The sequence below is a fragment of the Egretta garzetta genome, unplaced genomic scaffold (assembly GCF_000687185.1).
Source record: "Egretta garzetta isolate BGI_Z169 unplaced genomic scaffold, ASM68718v1 scaffold69, whole genome shotgun sequence".
NCBI lineage: Eukaryota > Metazoa > Chordata > Aves > Pelecaniformes > Ardeidae > Egretta > Egretta garzetta.
In genome coordinates, this window is record NW_009260790.1 from 1,935,340 (window position 1) to 1,956,463 (window position 21,124).

At 37.9% G+C, this 21,124-nt stretch overlaps 1 protein-coding gene across 1 annotated transcript; it reads left to right on the forward strand.

Annotated features, from left to right (window-relative positions):
• Window positions 1-343: 343 nt before the first annotated feature.
• On the forward strand, window positions 344-15,833 carry PDPN (podoplanin). The gene is made up of 5 exons (XM_009646468.1): window positions 344-413; window positions 12,390-12,475; window positions 13,064-13,196; window positions 15,311-15,346; window positions 15,718-15,833. Exons 1-5 carry the CDS (start codon window positions 344-346, stop codon window positions 15,831-15,833), a joined length of 441 nt encoding a protein of 146 aa, XP_009644763.1.
• The last annotated feature ends 5,291 nt before the right edge of the window (window positions 15,834-21,124 follow it).

The following is a 21,124-nucleotide window of genomic DNA, read 5'->3' on the forward strand; positions in this document are numbered from 1 at the left end:
GTAACTTTAAACTGGGCTGAGATCATAATTTTAGTACTGACCAAACAGAGTGCAGAGGGCGGGCCTGGCTCTTCTTTGAGGACCACCTTAGGCATGCTCCCACCCCTCGGCTAAAGAAAATAATGCCGACTCCACTCAGTTTTCTGTAGCTGTATAGTTATCATCTGGGAAAACCTTCCCCCTTTAGACTACAGCAGTTAAAGGAATATTTGGAATACCAAACTATTTTTTTGCATTGATTTCTTTTTGTGATCTCAATTCTCCCCTGCCTCTAAAAAAATTAACCAGAATTTGAATCCATCTGGTCTCAGGATTGGAAAGCTATTCTCTAAGCAGACCAAAGATGTTTATTAAAGTTCAATTCTTCATCTTCGTTCTAGGGAGCGTGCCTTTCATAGCACTTGCTGAAGAAGGTAAGAAGAAACTTTGGTTAAAATTATTTCCAGGCATTTCCTGTAATTTAACAGTTTGTGTGCTTACTCATAGGCAATATAGTTGCTCTGTCCTGTTTATAAAACTTTCTTTTGAATTCTTAAGCTACTATTGGGCATCTACTATGGCTGTAATCAGGAAAGAAACACATCAAAACTTTTCAGATGGCTGAGTTGTGCTCTGTTAGAAAAGAATTTTCTGTGTGTGTCTGTAAGGGGAGGAGAACGGTACAAGCAGTCTGGGAAGGCATTACATCAACAGCCCTTGGCAATGTCTTCAGCTTCACTGTAATATATGCAAAGGAGACTGCAAGCAGTAATTTAGTTGTAGCTGACATTTAGGTGGTGAAACTCTCTATGAAAGTAACTTGTAAATCTTTCCATTCAGAGTTTAGCTTCTGTACTTGGAGGCATTACAACAGCTTAGAATTTGAGCCTTATATGCATGGTTTTGTTAATACTGTCTTAGCCATAAGCAATATGTACAAGTGAGGGAAACTAAAATTTGAAAAGCATTACATATCTACTCAGAAGTTGTTCATTTGGCAAACTATTTCTTTTGAATTTTATAAGAAAAATACAATATACACTTTCAGGTAAAACAGATGATTAAGTCTATTTACTGCTAAAGGAGAAGAGTCTGATTTATTAACAGTGAATCAGAATTACCCTGAGCAGTACTTGATTCCAGGAACATCACATACAAATTCTGTCTTTCTGCGTAGTATTCGAGTCATTATGAATGAACTTGCCATCAGGCGATGTGCCTAATGTATGATGTATGTGCAACCAGAAAGTACGCCTGTAGTGGTGAAATACAGCTACCGTTGCTACGGAACATGTTCCAAGTGCTAGCACTCTGAGAAAATAACCTGAAACTCAACCCACTAGTCTTCCAAAGCATAAATCTGCTTATCTGACTTGGATTTGGGGACCCTAACTGAAATATATGACCTTGTTTTGGCCTGGTGACAGTCAGTATCGTTCTGCTGGAAATAATGGAGCTATATCAATATACAGTATGTGTGGATGTTGGCTTGAAACTTCTAATGGGAATTCCTGGTGATCTGTATGTCAGAATATGAGGCTGCAAGTGTGGAGTTATGCTTCAAAATCTCACAGAAAATCTAAGATCAACAGACATTAGGTAAGTCCCAGATACTACTTCCTAGGCTTTCTCTGGGATAAGCACTTATGGCTCACCCAGCTAGCTTGTCCTTAAAAAGCATCAATACTAAATGTAGCAAAGTTTAAAGCCATTAAAAATGAGGCAAAACCCACCACCATTTGATAGAATTACCTTAAGCAGTTTCTAGGATACCAGAATTACAGGTCTTTCATCTTAAGGCTTTCGGGGAATTTTTAAGCATATTTTCTCTCAACTCAGACTTGAGCAACGATCAGGTTGAAATCCTACTAGCCAGAAAAATGTCAAAATATTTCCTGCTTGCAAAAGTCTACCTCTGTTTTATTACCAGTATAGTTTGCATCCACAGTTGGATCTAGAACATAGTTTACAGTATCTAAGGCTTTCTCTGTGTGTTTAGGTTTTATGACTTTTTCTTCACATGGGACCAATCATTTAGGGTAACTGCCAAAGGATACACTGGGAAAAGAGACTTCAGCTATAAAATAAGCAAGTCTCAAATATTTAGCGTGGGTATCACTGCTGTTTACTGATAACCATCAGCAGTTACAAGCTAGAACAGACTTAAAATGACAATGCCACCTTCAGCAATCTGTGACTGCACTGACAATGGAGATGGAGAATTTTTTTGGCTTATATGGTACTAGGAGGAGTTCAGATACCTGAACCTCTGGAGTAGACAATTTGGCCTGAGGATTTTAGAGAAAAAATGCCTCCTTGTCAGGTTCTGATACCTCTTAACCCTGATCAGGCCATAAATAAATCTCCAGCTACCCTTTTGTTGTATTTGGGCACTCCATTTTCTGGACTGAGACTGAATCAAGAAAAGCAGGTTTGTTTCGATCAGGAAGCATATTTCCAAAAGGAATATTATTGGTTCCAAATTCCTCCTTGAATTGCTAAATAAACTGAATTCAGCTCTTGATCCTAGTTGTAAGCATAGCATTTTCCCCCTTCCAGGTAATGAACCACAATTTGAGAAATTTCATTAGCATCTGCTGTCTTTGAGTTGCTGTAACTTTACAAAAAAGCCAGAGGTGCAGAAACCATTTCAGGACAACTGTGAACTAGAAACGTGATTGAAAAATAGCAGTTACCACTGACCCAATAACAGGACTATCAGCCAACCTATGAACAACATTTCAGTGAAAACCTATGAATCTTAAGGGAGAAGTCAGAAATGCGTAAACTTTCACTGCTCACAGAGAACATCAAAATTACATCTAACATTAGTAAATTAAAAATGAAGGAAGATTTCTCTTGAAATTTCCTGGATTTGTGGTACTCTTCACAGGAATGTTTGGTCCCAGTCAGCAATGTGGTTTCCAAAAAAAATAGTAAAAGCTTCTTTAATTGGGTCACATAAAGTAAGACATAGCAAAGCTGTAAAAGCATACAATACAATATTGCTGTGGAAGAGGAGAAGAAAATTAACTGATTAATTAATTTTGTTCTTCATATGTAAATTTCCAAATAAAATTAATGGCAGAAATTAGCAAAAAATACAGAAGGAAAACGTAGTAACAACTCTCACATGACTATCTACTTAAGACACATTCGGACATGCTCTAATTGTGTTATCTATTCATGGTTTAAATCCTGACTGAGACACCCAAGTATTTTATCTTTCTTACAACCCTGAGCACTATTCAAGCTGATGAATTTTTAGACTAAAGCATTTCCTATCGAACGATTAGCAGATACATATTTGTCCTTCAGTGATCCCGTTCAGCATATAAAAACTCAGGCAAATCTTAGCACCAATGCTAAGGATCAGACCAAATGAGTTGAAATGGAAGCTGGCCTAAAATTTTCTTGGGCACAGCATTAATCAAACAATTAAAAGCACGAGCATTCAAATGAGTGCTTTACAGAGGCAACACATTTCCTAAGTTGAAACCTTTCCCATGGTGCAAGTATCATCGCAGAGAAGGAGATTACTTTATTGGCTGTCACATAACATGAACAAAAATTAACCTGATTGTTAAACAAGTTATCACATATCACTTGAGCTGTACCAACTGTCCACGTGCCTAATCTTACCTAGAGGCAAATACTAGATTATAACTCCTTATGCAAGTCTCAAAATTAAACAGGTTTATGCTCGGTCATGTTACTTTCCATTTGTTTTGGACAAAAAGTAAGCACGTGGACAGGATACTTCAGATGAAAGGTGTTTATATGGTAAGAAAGGAAATTGAAGTTTACAGACAACCACAAAAGACTAAAAACTTTTCTATGATTTTCAAAATCATAAAAACCAGATTTGACAAAATCACAAGACAGGATTTTTTCAAAAGTATCTTGATTTACCCAAACTCCACTGCCAGTTCAGTGGCAAAAATAAACAATAAAGGCACACCACTCTCAACTCTTCTGAAACTCAAATTCTGTAACTGCTGGTAATAAATAAAATGAACAGTCACATGTGACTCCAAAAGGCAGCCAGTTTTCTACTAAATAAGCATGACAAAACCTTTAAGCCTGCATCCGACTGCATCATGAATGACGATTGCACTTGCATACGTGTCCCCATATATGCCTCTTGTAAACTACATTAGCATGATATGAACCTAGCTCTGCATGTCCAATACTCAAAACTTAATTAGCACAAAAAGGAAAAAAACATCTTACTAGATCTCAATCAGTGGGTCTGCAAATTAGTGAGTCTGTATTTTGCAGTGGCTTGGTAAGAGAGCAGCAGAGAACAGATAAAATTTGCTTTCTCCTCTTCATTAGGAAAGCAGAGAGGTTTGCTCTTCTGTATCTCAAAATTTAGTTTTTGAATGTGTGTAGCTTTACAAGCAACAGAAATTGTCATATTTGAAAGCTAACAAGTGGGCCTTTCATTAACTCAGGCTGCACAGTGAAAACTGGGAACAGAGAGGCTAGATTCTCAGCTCCTGTAATCCACTGAACCCATGCATTTACCCCAGATCTAGTACTTGTAAATCATCTGCAAAAATAAGCAGCTGAGAACCTAGAGAGATAAAAGAGCATTTAATAGATAATAAAAAAACAGTAAAGGAAGGATAGCCCACAGCATGGAGGCTGTTGGGCTCCAACAGAAGCATGCAGTGTTTCCTCCTTGTCTCATTTGAGGCAAGCCATACATACATGCGTACCACAGAAATGACTACTGTTTGCCCAGCTCTAACATATGGTCTGTCTCAGTTGCACGTTTGTTTTGTTGGTTTGTTTGCTTTTTGTCTGGATGTGGTCAGGGCCTACAGGATGGAACCCAAATGTTGCCAGGTCCTACTATTCACTGCATCCCAGATCCATGCTGCAGATGGGCAGCCTTGAAAAGGGCCTCCTCCGATTTGTGTGTGCACATACCATACCCTCAGTTTGAAATAACACCGCAGCAAAGTGCACATAGCTGTGTAGCGCACAACTTGCTACACAGCATTTCAGGAAAAGATGTAGGATTGGGAGAATAGGTATGTTGGGATATTCTAAAGAGAAACACATGAGAAAAACAAGACACAAATTTACTATTGTAAACACTGTCTCAGAAGCCTGGCCAAAGACTCTCAAAGGAAATATAAACTGTGATGCTGTGCACATTCTCATGTTGCTTTATGACTTCCTTGTGTTTTTCCATCTTTGTATTTGTTGATCACAAACACTACAACATCCAGCATAAATTCCATCAGAATAATCCTCTGTGGAGGCACAGTTCAGCTCTGTACACCATTTCAGACAAACATGTAATCTTTGGAGGGCTTGTATATGAGCTGCTGCTAAATCTGTAAAGGGGACATACTTAATTCCATACGCATGTTAAAATGTTTTTATGACTATGAAACCCATCCAAGTATTAGCTAGTATGTTATTAGTAAGAAAGTCAGACTAAACATATTTGAATGGATCTTGCTTGCTGTGTGGCAATATAAAGCAGCTAGCCAAAAATCATTGTGTGAACGAAATTAAAGCCTAACCAGTTTCCAGTTGCAGTGTTTAGCATGCATATTTCAAACAAATGAGTTAAGAAATGATCATGCAAACAGTTCTGCTGGCAGATACAAGGGGTTAGTAACCTTCATCAAGGCAGCTGTGAAAGGGCATATGGCTACAGCCTCCAAGTTTTGGGAAGGAAGTGATTCAGGGAAAAGATTAATTTATGACTGTATTAGAGGTCATTTCTTAATTCCTTTCATCTGCATTTACATAGCCCAATACTGGTACACAGATTGTTTGCTTTCTGCTGCACATCCCGTAATACTTGCTGATCCATTACATGAAATTTTGTACATTTTCCTTGTCTTAGCTCCAATGCTCATTCCTCGTCAGCCATGCAGCGATAAACACAATACTATAATGCTGCAGTTTTAGGTGCCATTTACAGAATGATGCAAAAGAGACTTACCCCTTGATCACAACTCCAAGCTTATTGCCCCAATCAAACCCTTCCTGCTCAGAGAAAACAAAGAAAGTGCTCGTAAGAATGCAAACAGTTGCCACAGGGTCGTGGGACAGCAAATATCACTAAGAAAATGGTTTTATCCCACGTTCATTGGATAGCAACTCTGAGGTCAGTGTACTTATCAGACAAGAAATCAGAGATTGACAAAGCAACATTAATAAAAGCATAAACCTTAGAAGACTCATCTCTAGTTCTGCAAGGAATATTTTAAATTAAATGTCCCATAATGCAGATGATAAATTGTCTCTTCCTTCTCAATGCCCACAGCTCTGTGGCCAATTTTATCATGCATAAGAGAAAGCTTAGTAATTTACCACCTTTTCCTCTTGGGGTTTTGTTTCATAATTTTGGTTGTGGGTCATATACATATAGCAAGCACTTGAACAGTTATTTTTCTCTGTATCTGCCCAGTTAAAATATGTTTTACTTTTCTGTGTGTATCCTATAAATGGGCAATGTAGACTATTGTAACATTCAGAGGACATGTGATTTACTTCAGAAGCAGCTGAGTGGGCCTTTGCCATTTGGCACTGTAGTTTTAAACTCTGACTTTGTTCCTTTGGCTAAGCCAACTGCAGCAATAGAAACCATCTGTAGTAGGGTGTGGTGACCAAAGGAAATGTTTCTGACAATTCAGCAAAATGCTGTCATCATGAGCTACATGGAATACCTGAACAAAGTCAGTCATACTCTAAATAAGGCTGAGCTAAATCCTTCCTTGTGCATCATGACCATTTTTCTACTGGCAGATACTTTCCAAAGTTCATGGTATTTTGTTATCCAGATTCCTTCGTTACATAAAGAAAAACTGTCAGGTTTTTTGTATAAGGAAACTGCATTGAGCACTTCAGGCTTCAGACAGACAGTATGTACTTTCTCCTGAACAACAAAAAGTCTAGATACTTAAACGTATGCCAGGGCATTTCTTTATCATGACATGATGTATTACTCCGACTTCCAGAAAGAATTAACAGAAAAAGAGAAAATGCCCCAAACAGGGTAAGGATACTGCACGTCATGAATTTTGCAGGAGCCACAGGTACAAATGAGAATTTCAGTCCTCATTAAGAAACTTCCTTGCCTTTTCTAAAGTCTGAAAACCCAGAATCCACTATATTCTATTCTTCAAAACCTCAAATTTTCAAAGTCAAAAACATTTTGTAGCCTGGCTTTGGCAGTGTTAAACCATTTCACACACACAAAAAGTACACCTATAAGCTTTTTTTAAATACCTAAAAATGCTTAAGTGATTTTAGAAAAATAATGGAAAACTACTTTCAGAGAAAAATAAGCTGGTGAGGTAGGTTTTGGACCTCACTGTGGAATATGTTTAAATTGAGGATGAAGCCAAATAACAGACAAAATTCTATTTGAAAACTACAGAGCTGCTGCTGAGACATGATATATTCAAAAGGCAGATACTTTATCAAATCATACATTTTTGTTAAACTTCCAACACCGTGAATAAAAGTTCCCACTGAACTAAACTGAATGAGATTCCAATCATGAGATACTGACTTTAAGGCTCACTTTGCTCACAGTCAAATTAAGGTCTGTGAGTGAAAAACGCTTCCTCAGAAAGGCAATTCCTGTATCAGGTCATAAATGCTGAGTAAAATATGGCCAAAACAGGATGACCAACACACAGAATTCTTCTACCACCATCACTTGGTCTATAACAGCTCAGGAAGCAGATACTGAAAAACATCAGTCAACTCCAGAGAGTTAGCTCAGTAATATCTTAAACAGAAGAGTGATATCTCCCAAGTGACCTGTCCCACTAAATTTTTTCCTTTGCTTTTCTAGAGAAGCATTCCACAAAGCACTTATCTAGCACAGCTGGGTAGGATAAAATACGATATCGATAAGATACAAATAAACTTGAATTTTAAGATCAAAGCTTTAGTTTGACAGTTCATTTTTTTAGCTGTTATAAATAACTGAAGCTGCTTTTCCTTTTTTTAAATAGGAGCAGAGGGACAATGAGCAATAAAGATTATTTCAGTACTTGCTAGAGGGAATCCTTTAAGGTTAGCCATTTTTACCTACAGGTCTCTTATCGCAGAGATGGAAACTCATTCTATTTTGAGGGCTTCCTATTTCAAGGACTAAGCTAAAATACAGGCTTGCAACTGCCTTTGCCACTAGTGTCCGGGTTTATTCAGACTGCTGGGAAAGAAACAAGATCCTATGACATTTTTCATCTTCAAAAGTATCTTTGTTGGTTTTGGAGATACCTGAAAGAAATGCTAATGAACAACAGTTTTACAACTCACTCTCCTTTCCAACACAACCACTGTGCTTTGAAAGCAACCCTAAGAGGCTTTTCTAGTAAACTGTCACTCGATGCATAACAACGAGTAGTGAGCTCATCTTCCCCTAAGTGGGACATGGGATGCTTAACCATGGGATGTTTTCAAAGCAGTATTAAACTTTTAAAGACATAAAATTTTCTCCTGGTGTGAGAAGTTGCAGCCTGATAGCAGCTGCAGACTTTGAACTGAAATGCACCCAGCTGGAACTTTGGCAGAAAGAGATGCAATGATTAATTCACATCTGCAGCAATGTATAGCTGCAAACAGAAGAGGCCATAGTGCTGGTTGGAGACAATCATAGCACTGTGAGGCACTGTTTTTATTTACAATCTCCTCTAAGATTAAATATTAAGAACATATGCAGAAGCACTACTTAACCCTATGGCTCTTGCTACATTTGGCCCACATCAGATGAAACCAACAAATGACTAAAGCCCGTACACCCTTACAGCCCATTTACACTCCCTTTGATGTCAGCGGCATATGTGCCTTGTTCTGGGTACAGGGAAAGAAGTTTCACGTCCAGCAGTTTCTCTCAATTTCATTTAAATACTTCTGACTGTATTACTGCTTTCTGACAAAGAGTTGTCTCGTATTCAGTGTTCCTTCCTACAAATGCAGTACACTGATAACAAATTACTGCCCAATTTTTCTTTTGGTAATAGTTCAGTAGTGTCTGCTTAACTACCACTCAGACCACCAGAAAAAGAAACCTGGAAATATAGTCCAGGGACCACTCTCCAGCAAATACAGGATCTCAGCTTGAACGCAGTATTGTGCAGACTGGACAGGGCTGGGACAAGGCCTCCACATCGATAGAAACCAGTTTGATCTGTGAGCTGGGGGAAGTTAATAGGGGAGCCATAATATTCTAGTTTCCCTTTACAGTTAAGGAAAGGCAGTGCTTCCAAGGATGACCCAAATCTCAGGTGAGCGGAATTACCTTCTGGAAGTGTTTATCTTTCCCTGCAGACTATAAAAGAAGATAAGGGCAAGCAGACACCTTATTTAGGCACCTTTATTAAGAACCTAAAATTAGACAAGATTAATCTGGGCCATCTCCTTTTTTCACTCACAGTACACTGAGGGCAAATGCACTGAAATAGGTTTTCTACATGTCACTCATTGCCAAAAATCTGCAATAACTTTATCATACAAAGAATAATTATTTCATGTTTCTTTGTGACATCCACTAATTCTCTACCTTTGTTCTGTGACACTGTTTCCTTTCCTGCCTTCACTATCAGGTAATTCTTCAGGGCTGAAAGCTACTGCCATGCCAAGTATAAGCAGCTTCTCTGAATAAGCTGTTTCTTGTTAACATACAAAACTTATTTCACTTTCTACTTGGGGTTTTTCTCTGGTAATTGTTTTTCTCCATCTGTGCTTATTTTGCAACTAGTGAATAAAGGATGCTTTTCCAGTTCTGACTGGGACCACAAGGTAAACCAATCCATACACAATTCACGGTGTTGAGCTCTATTGCTATTTCTTTCTTTACTCTTAACATTTACACAGCATAATCCCAATATTGTACTTTAGAGACATTACTTTATAAGCAAAAAATAAGTATTATAAAGTAGTGCCATATCTTAAAATTCCCTGATATTTAGAAGGTGGCTAAATCAACACATCTAAAAGTCAAGCCCCCTTTATGCTATCTCAACAGAAAACTGTCAAGGCTGCTCACCTGGGGTATTTCAATCAAAAATGATCAAAACATTATTTTTACCATTTAACTTAGAAATATGATTTACACTGGCCTGTTCTAGTCCTTCCATGCGTTATAAGGTGATTTTGGGGAGACTGGCTGGCTTAATTAGCCACTACATTAGACCTCATGCTGGCAAAACATGAATATACTTTCTTCATCTGTTAGTGCCTAAAGTACTACTTGCACACCCTTTTGGCTCTTAAATAGAAAGTGTATCTGTATTCAGGCTTGTAGAGGTATAAAAATACAAAATTCTATTTACTTGAGTAAACATGGAATTAGAAATCTAAGTTTGGATCAGTGTTTAGTCTCTTGGCAATGGGACAAAGCTCTCAGTCTTGCATTGCTAGAGATGGATGAAAAATTTTTAGTTTGATTCAAAAATGAGTTTCGGGAGCAAGGAAAAATATTTGCAAGTTTCCAGTAGAATTCAGATGAGAGTTTCAAGCAAAAACAGAGATTATTTTTTTTCCAATGTCAAATCATTCATCCTCTGTATGAAAAATTTCCTTTAAAGTGCTCATGCTTTTCTTTCCCCCATTTATTTCAAAATTAAGCCTTGGCTTTTTCATTTGAAATACCATTTTCATTTTTAAATGGGCAGTTAAAAAATGAACAAAAGTTAACTGGAACACACAATTAAAGAAAAGTAATTTCCAAGTGAGATATGTGCAGCTGATCCAAAGTGAGTCTACCCTTTTTTGAATTTAACTGATATCAAGCAAAATGCCCATTCTTTCTAATTTCAGTCACAGAACAAAAATTCTGTTTACTTGCCTCTATATCATATAGAACAGAAGCAGGGTGCATTTAAGAGTATTAGAGCCTGTCAGAGGCTATCTTCCAAAGGAAAAAGGGATTACACTTTGTTCATTATTGACTTAATAGCAGCTGACAATTGTTACCTTACATGCATCATAGGCAAATGATATGTGAGCATCCAGGGTTCTCTCCAACCCCCCTATGAATTCTCTGCTTTTTGAAGAGAATGAAGGTGGTTCTCATTCACATAACCTTCAGCTATCATTGCAATATTTCCTTGCAATAACTCAGTTTTATGCTGAAAAAGTATAAATTGGATTTGGAAATGTTTGGACAAACTTTTGCTCTGACTGCTGAAATAAATGGAAGTTAGATGCAGAATTTCAATCCAGGAAAGAATTTTCCAGAAGTTTTAGGTTTTCTTGCCTAAAGTTTTTGCTCAGGACAATGTCTATTATTAGCTCTTTGCTTAAATTTAAACACTGGTATCTGGAATTAGCAGAACTCTTATGCCCCAGGCAACAGGATAACAAGCAGCTTCACCTAGCTTTATAATTACGGTGAATTAGAAACTCTCAAGAGATACCACACTGCAGTAACATCATACTGTGTGTGGTCATAGTTTTATGAATCAGCATGAAACTTAATCAAATGATGCCTGTGTTTTCAACATTTTCTTGATACTGCCAGTTATCTTCACATATCCATATCTTTCGTGTTCTACCTTGTTCCATCTCATTTTTCCTACTGATGAAGTTTGACTGTATTTGTAAAGAAAAAGCATTGTGTGGACCAAAATTTAGATGTCTGTTATACCAAAGAGCACAGTGACATACACAGGTCTAGAATAAAAATGGAGACCTAAATTGTTACCTAAAAAATTCAAATTATGGCAAGTAAGGTTTGCAACTTCAGAAAAATCTCTGAATAGATATGTGTAGGAATATTTTCTAAACTATAGCTACACCATAAACATTCATGATAGTTCTAAAAATAAAGGTTGCAGCTGGGACTGAGCTGAAAGATTGGAGAAAGCTTTTATTATTTTAGAAAACGGAAGATGCTTTAAGTAATCATAGAATCATAGAATCATAGAATCATAGAATGTTTTGGGTTGGAAGGGACCCCTAGAGGTCATCTAGTCCAACCCCCCTGCAGGAGCAGGGACACCGCTAACTAGATCAGGTTGCTCAGAGCCCCGTCCAACCTGGCCTTGAATGCTTCCAAACACATAAGCTAATGCTTAACTTGAAATCTGGAGTAGTCGCATCCACGTGGGTGGGTGGGGGGGAAGGGGGAAATCTTTTCCTAAAAAAAAAATCTTTTCTTTGACAAAATATTTGGGAACCAGTTTGTTTCAAGGTTGTGCCAGGGTTAAGTGATGTGTACTTAAGCTCTTTGTCCTACAGCTTTGTACAAGAGAATAGCAGAATTCAAAGTTAATCCAAAGACTTTTGCAAACATAAGTGCACAAGGGCAAGGACATTGAACGCTACATAGATCTCATGTTTAACAAAATTTAGATGTCAAAGTAGCCAGAACATGTGACTACCACATAAAATCCTAACTCATTTTCTAAAATTTTATTCAGCAAGCTCAGTTCTAGAAGGAGAAGAAAGTGCAAAAATTGATTTCAGAGACAGAAATGACACGGAATTTGAAGAATTAACAACCCTGGTGAGTATCATTCTAAATACAGGTTCCTTTAAGTTACCCTGCTTTCATATTCCTGGTATTGTCTTGTGGCTTAGATTTTGAATAATCATAAAGAATAACCTTGCATTCTAACACAAAAAGGATCTAACGCCAGTGCTTTTGCTTTGGAAGCAATCAGGTTGAAGGTGACAAAGTTTAAAGTTTATGGCAGTTCTGTACTGCAAAAAGCAATCATAACCTGCTTATTCACTGCCATTTGCCTCTTCAAATTCAGTATTGTTCCATTACCTTCAAACTGACAAACTAGTGTTGAAAAAAACAAAACTAAAAAAGGCAGGTCTGCAATATTCTGCAGTCCTCTCCTACACCTTCTGTAGTCCTGCTGGGAGGTCAGGTGATTTAGAAAGCCTCTAGCAGGGAAGACAAATTGGCTTACTTTTTTCTTTTTCTTTTTTGGTCACTGTACACAAGTCAAAGATGACAGGTGATGGCTAAAAAAGCATCACCAGGATACCTGACAGACCAAACAATTTAAATGCTTATTTCATACATTTAGACTGAATGTACTGAGGTTTTCTTTTCCCTCTTTTTCCCCTCCAACTCTTGTAGTTGCCTACAAGACTACACAATGTAACAAATCTCTTGCAGTTTGGACAACTGATGACCACAGAAAGTGCATTTGCTCAACCTGAAGACAGTCATAATTCTACTGGTTATGAAGTTCACCCAGAAAATGTTGATGGTAAAAACCCTTTCATTTCTATTTTATTATATCAACATTCTACTGCCAGCTACTAAACAATATCTGGAAAATTCAAATACCAAGCTTAAGGTGCACTCAATGGTAGCGTTGCTGATTTTTGAAAGGGAAAAGTAAGATTCCTTAAAATTACTCCTTAATACTCACTCAGCATCCTAACTTTGTAACAGATGTGTGCTGACACAAGGAATGAGTAGCTATGCCATTTTGTTCAGCAGTGCACTGCCAGTTCTACCCCAAGGCAGGCAATAACTCTCTGAAGCCTTCACTTTCTTTTCAGATTAGAGTGTAAAAATCAAACAGCTCTCCAGAAAAATTGGGGTTTTTTTTTGACCAATTCAAAGATCCTCAAATGCAGAAAACATAATTGATACAAACTGGCTGGCCTCTTGATTTTTGCCAAGTTGTCTCCCTTTGCTTCCCTGGAAAGACACAACTTACTGTTATGCACAGTTATGAAGCAGATTGCACCCACGTCCATCCAGTAGTCAATGAGCAACAGATTGCTGCAAAAGGTTGATAAAGTGCATTGTGACCTGTTTACCTTACGCCTGCTTAGCTGCCTTCCAGACAGCTTGCTTTTGCATCTGATGGTGTACAGAAGAATGTATGGGCACAAATAAATGGGCACATGCTCTGTATAGCGTCTTCTGGACCTGGATTGTTCTTAGCAGTTCACTCTTTTGCATACCCACAAAAAGTAAGAGAGCACAAGCATCGTAGTTTCTGCTCTGATATTCCAGTCCTGTAACAGTATCAATGACTGGTCGTAAGTTTAATGAATCTCACTTTAAAATGGTCAGATGAGCTTTTACGAGAAAAAGAAGTCTTTTTGTTTCCAACTTTTTGATAGCTAAACGCCAATTCTGCACAGTGTCTAAATAAATGAAGAACGGTTTCTCCAATTTATGTGAACAGTAGTAGCTGCTGCCAACAGATGCTCAGAGTGCACTTTATCTGGAGTACAAACTCAAAAATCAGATCACAAATACTGGAAGTCTGAGAGGCTCACAAGTATCTCAGATTCACATATCAGAATACATGAGTCATAAACTCGATTTACACAAATGGCAGTCTGTCAATCACATTTCCAGTCAGTTTGGTTTTAGCATATAGGCTTTGCTTTCAAAGAGATAGTCATATCAAATCTGGTGGTGGTTGCATTTCTACAAAGTCCTGTAGTACGTCTATTATTTACTATTTTCCCCCTAAGTAGGCTAAGCCAATTACCTCTAGACAACAGCTATGAGCAAACACTTCTCTTTCTTTGGCTACCTTCTTTTTGAAGCGTCCATGTTCTACAGCAGTTTCATATCCCTCGATAAATCAGACACATTTGTTTAAAGTTCTATGTGCTTTTATCTCGTTTCCCAGCCTGCTTGTCTCTGCTGAGAGTGTAGACCTCTTGTCTTGGCTTACCATTAAATAATAGAAGCAGTGTTTAGTAGATTTGAATTTTAGATAGAATTTTCAGACTTTTCCCAAAGGGTATGCTAAAGATTTGGGATGACATACTTCTAAGGAATTAAAAGCAGCATTTGTGTTTCATCTGTTTCTGATGGGGACAGTCAGCTACAAATTCCATTCCAGAATTAGAGAGGTGTACTAAACAGATTTTGTACAATCTTCCATACACAAAACAAACTGCTTAGGGAACTTGAGGAACTTTGAAACTGAGAAAACACCTTTATAAACAGACAGCAAATATACTGAGAACAAGGCAAAATTTTATCAGCATATAACAGTCTCAGACAATTAAAATCTTATTTGTCTTAATTATAATTATTTTATTCCAGGTATATCCTTATTGATCTTAATGTGATCACACTTAAGTTTCACTAGTATGTATTAGATCACAATCAGTCCCCTTAGATTTTAATTTCTTTCTATTACTTCAGAGAGCTTTTTGCACTCATTCTCTCAAGCTTTTCATTTGCTCACTTCCTATCAAAAGAACAAACTATTACACTGCCCTCAAACCGTTGTGATATAGTCGATAAAAGTCTTCCTTGGATATAGCATTATAAATTGGGATGCAAAATCCTGTACAAAGCAGGGTGAGTAATTAAGTAATTATTCTCTTTCTGGCTTTACAGGTGTACCGAGTGGGGAACCAGAGAAAACTGAAAAAGGTATTCAACAGAAAAATTGCTTATAAAGACAAGGGAGAACTTAACTGCCAGGCGATACCCTTCTGGAAGGCACTAGCCATGCCCATGCTCTTCTTAAATAAAAGTTTTGGGAGGAGCCATGACCTGCTCCCTGATCTGCCTCCTCTAGTTCACCTGGTTGCTGCCTCCATAGTCACATCTGTATGAAGCCCTCCAGCCCAGAGGCACATTTGCAGAACTCTGAACTTACCAAACCTACTTCAGAGTTCACAAGGTAGAAGGAAATTTTCCCTAAGGAGTGGGATGCAGCAGAATGGTGTCAGTTCTATCAGTAGCCTCTTATCAATGGTCTCCATAAGAAACACGCTAACATTCCTAATTTCCTCTTTCAGGTGGTCTGGAAACAATTGCACTGGTTGGAATAATTATTGGAATCATAGTTGCAGTTGGAATTCTTGCTGGAATAATAATTGCTGTTGTAAGGAAGATGTCAGGCAGGTACTCGTAAGTAAATTGCTAATCAGGCTTTTTGAAGAAGTATCATCCTCTGACAAAGGTCACAGGAATCACTTTGGAAATTTCCAATGCTTCTATTTTGACAAAATAACCTATTTTCATGTTACACAGTGCCTATTGATTCAGCAAAAGCTGCCACTGTGACGTGCGTGACCTAAACCCTCTCACATGCTTCAGAAAAATTTGCCGGATACTGCATACATGCTGTTATAGTAGTCATCAGGTGCATGGGTTTTGGATTACTTTACTGCAGAGGCAGAATTCACTATGAAGTATTACAGGACCAGCTTCTGGAAGTGCTGGATAACACGTGAATACTGACAAGTGATTTTTATCTTATTACGCTGAACATTTGTGGAAGCTGTTTTGGTACCAACAAGATTAATTGGTGCCATGAAAATCTGAAGTGCTTTACAAATTCCAAAATAGTAAGAAAATCGTTCTACATTTAATAAGTACTATTCATTCAGCATTAGGAGAAAGCAAAACAGGAACTGGGAAGAGAAATAAAGTGGTGACAAGAAAGACAAGGAGAGGAAGGAAGAAAGATCACGTAACTAACGCATTTGGGTAACTATGAACAATAAAATGTGTTTTTTGTTTTACAGGCCCTGAAAATAGTTGAAACAAGCAACCATGCCGTTCTATACCAGAAAATACAAGTGCTTCTTATTTTATAAGAACTAAAGACTATTCCTGTATTGGTGTGAGAAGATGATCCATGGAAAATATCAAAGAATTCCAGCTCTATGGGGATCCCACACAGCTCTAAGACTCTCCCTGCCCCACCTCCCCCCTGCCCCAGACTTCAGTATGGAACATTTCATAGGATTTTTATAACCAGGAGTTTTCTAGAAGAATGAAAAAGATTATGCAGTAAGAAAAAAAAAACCATCAGCAATGAGATTTACATCTGAAATGTGATTCGCAGGTAATATATGCTAGCTTGATTTTTAAACGCTACCAAAGATTATTTCACAGTACATTTTATGCATTTCTTTTAAAAAGATATCCAGAATCTTTTAAGTGTTTTTGGCTGGTTAAGTGCTTGTGGCATGTTTATCTACTGAATGATGTATCAAAAAGGAGGAATTAGCTTCAGAGAGAACCAATTATTTACAAATTTACTAGATATTGGAAGCTAAAATCTTTCCACTATTGATACATATCTTCTGCTCTTGATACTCATGTTATTATGTGGCAAAATATGGTGGGCCCAGCTGGAACTGACCTACCAAGTGAAAGCTTGCTCAGCTGACTGTTGCACCAGGAATTTCCTGTCTTCTCTTGTTAGAGACACGCAGGGATTGAAATACACATCCTGAGTTAAAGGGTGCTCGGAAAATACCCAATTTTGATGGGTCACTTTAACCAGATACTCAGCACGCTTTAGAGCTGACACGTAGAAGCTTTTGAACTAGCGTATACAATTTTTTTCTTTAGAACTGTCTCATTTTCTAACCATATAGTTGGCTTGATTTGATAACATGTGTGCGACACTAGATCAGGATATGTTAATGAGATATAATGCACCTTTGGACTCTACAGCTTTTCTATGCATATTTAGTGCAGCAGTACCTGAAGGCACAGAGTTCAGAGCACAGGCTTTTCTGTCAAGTGGCTGCAATGCATCATGTTTTCTAAACTTTAAGGCACTTAAGTGTTTGGTGTAAAAGTCATGATAATCCATATGGTCAGTAATTCTTAAACTTTTCCACTTATCTAGATTTGCTTTCCTGTTTCTTTTATTTGCCACGAACTATCATATCAATCCAGGCTTTAGAAATAAAAATTATAATGTAAATTGTCTTATTTTACAATAATTGTTCTGTGTTTTCTTTAAAAAAAAAACTTATAAAATGTTTTAAACTTCTGTCAATTTCCCTGAATTATTGTTGCCTGTCTTGTCCATGCAGTGTCTACAACCGACTCATTTGACACTGATAAATGAAAATATCATCAAAACTAAACATGTGAGAAAAAATAATTTAAAAATAATTTAGAAGTCTTTTTAGTGCAGTTCTTAAGCTTGTGTAATGGGGCCCTCAATCTGTGATGACCAATGAGCAGTAAGCTTTATTATCTTCAGACTGCTCTGTGCTGAGAACTGCAGACCAGATCCAAAGGCTGGGATTTCCAGACACATGTGAGCTTTTTTTGTCCCATCTATAAAAAGAAACTAGTTTTCTGAATTTACACTTTTTGTCAGTCTCAGAATTAAAGCATTATTTGGATACAAGGGTTTGGTTTGTAGCTCACTGTCAGTATATATAGTTGTCTCCAAACTGCTGAGCTTATACTCCTAATACTACTTTACCTGGAACAGTCATTCTCTTCCTTACCAAAGGAAGACTCTTAAACTAAAGTTTTCCCACAGGAATGACTTCACTCTTGAATAATTATTCCCATCACATTACAAGTAGTATCCACACGTAGGCAATTTATAATGAAACTGAAATACACTTTTGCTTTTATACCCTGTTTTGAGAGCCTGCTCTGATAAAACACAATCAAGGTTGTTATGTGTAGAGTGAAATTACGTATGCACCCACCCAAGGATGCAACTAATATTAAGGAATTTGCCATGTGTTTGGATTTAAGTACCAATTCCATGCAGTGAAACTTCAGGTACCAGAGCATATGCATCCCAGAATTTGTTCACACTAGTACAATACCATGGAATAATACATTCATGTGTCACCTCCAACATAATCTCATTTGGTTTATTTCTGCTTACACTCAAAAGCTGTGCATCCCTATATTCCTCCCAAGTGGCCTGTCCCTTTTTTGACATTCTCTAAACTTCCTTCTTCCATTTCAGTTTTGCCAGAAGCTCGTTGCTCATCCATGCAGGTCTCCTGCCCCTTTTGCTTGATTTCTTACCCATAGGGATGCATCGATCTTGAGCTTGGAGGAAGTGATGCGTGACTATTAACCAAGCTCTCTTGGACCTCCCTTCTAGAGCCCTAACCCATGGAATTCCTCCAAATAGGTCACTGAAGAGGCCAAAGTTATCTCTTTAAGTCCAGGGCTGTAATCCTACTTATTGCCCTGCTTCCTCCACGCAGGATCCTGGACTCCACCATCTCATGGTCACTGCACCCAAGGCTGCCCCCAACCTTCACATGCCCAATCAGTCCATTTTTGTTTGTTCATACAAGGTCTAGCAGCACACCTCTCCTCACTGGCTCCTCCACCTCCTGTGTCAAAAAGTTATTGTCAATGCTCTGCAGGAACCTCCTGGACTGTGTGTGCCTAGCTGTGTTGGATTCTGAATTTCTGGTATATTAAATCACTTATCTTTCAAGAAAGCAAGTCTGCAGTCTCTTACAGATGAGCACATGAGGTCCCATCACACACACCTTAATACACATTCCAATTCCTGTGACTCAGTTCAGTTGAAGACATTTGCCTTGTCTAGAAAGAGTTTAACTTTTCACCCTAGCATCCTTTGCCCCTGCACTTTTAGGTTACAGTATTTAAAGGGGGGCAGATTACTTCAGGTATTTTGTTTCCAAGCATCCATACACCCCACTGGTTTTTGAAAAAGAATTAGGACCAAGTTTCATCAATGACTGTTCTGTTTGCTCGTGTGACTCGTTTGAATTAGCTAAAAATGCATGTAAACTCATATGAAAGCAGGAAGATTACAGCTTTTTCTTACTGCAGCAACATAAAGAAATAGCAATTTCTGTTATTCTAGATTTAACAATTTCTTGCCTGCACTGGAAAGTACCCCGTAAGATGCACTTGATGTCTGACCGAATGCATGCCATATGGAATTATGAATTATTCAACCATTGTAGGGAATAGCACAGATGTCACCAGTTTCTTCTGCACCAGCTCAGTTGCTGCTAACTTGCAAATACCACAAAATGAGAAAACGGTTCTTATGCCTGTTCTGAATATTGGTTAAGCCAGAAGTGACAAGACCCCATTTGAAAAATGCATAGCATTAGAGCAGGCGACCTTTAGGGGAAGCTCTAAGTTTTCCTGGATCATGTACAGAACACCAGTTGAACAGCCTGCATTCTGCTCAAGTAAACTGTGCTTTACTTCTACTCCAGAATCTCTCACTAAGAGCCATTTTACCTTCATATACCAACTATCTAAGTTTTCTGGTCTTAACTGTGCCTTCATATTCTTCCCTCCAGTTTAAAGCAAGTTGTATTAATCTTAGGTGAAATCAACCCCTATCCAAATGGCCCATGCTCCACTGAAACATAATTTGGGGGGCTTCCAGCACTGGAGACTCAGTATTAAATATTGTGCTGTGCTAAATCTGAACCTGCAAAAATGTGAAGACATTAATTTCCTTCTGATTATCAGCTGGAGTACAGGATACTCAGCATATGGCTATAGAAAGCAAGGGCTCTGAGGAATCAGAAGACCTCTGTTATTCTGTCAACATGAAGAAACAGCAACTGCTGCTACACTGATACATTTGATACTCTGATGATTCATACCACCTTGCTGCCTAGAAATCTCAAGTGTAGAACATTCCATTCAGCTTCAAGCAAACCTCAAGAAACAATGGCTTCTTTATTAAAATCTTTGTCATATTTGTTATGTATTTATATGCTACTGAAGAATTCTTAATTCCCTTTTGTAACTTTGTGATACAAACGTTCTAGAAATATAGACTAAAAATCCATGCAGAGGTCTGTATTCTATATGCAAGCTACTGCAGCGTTCTGTGACTGAGCTTTCATTGACTTGTATTATCCAGCTTCCCATTACTGAGTCAGGACTTCAAAGGTAGGTTGAACACAAGCTACATGTTTTTTAGTAGAATTTATGTGGAAGATGGGATCTTTTCTGCTTTGCAAGAAGTCAAACAGCACATTGTCCTAGGGCAAATACTTCTGTAAGCTGAAATGAATGATCAGTATATATGCCTGCAGAATCAAGACCCAAGGTCAGGAGACTTCCTATGCATGAGAACACATCAGGAAACAACCGCTCCATACTTTCCCCAGCTGGACAGGTTTGATTTTTATTCACAGGGAACAACATTCAATATATCAACACTTGCTTTTAACTTAAAAGTCTTTAGTCCTGATCACATTCATTCCTTTATAGTTAGTAACAGTAATGTTCCCTTTTGCAGCTTGGCTTTGAGTCATGAATGTGGCTCTCCCTAACAGACAAGCAGGCACCAGGCTTCCTGTGAGAATGCCAGATGTCACTAAAAAAATATCATAAACATAGTTGTCCCCTTGTATTTGTGTCTGTGAGGAAGATATGCAGCAGCAGTATACTATGAAAGCAATGACCTGATGC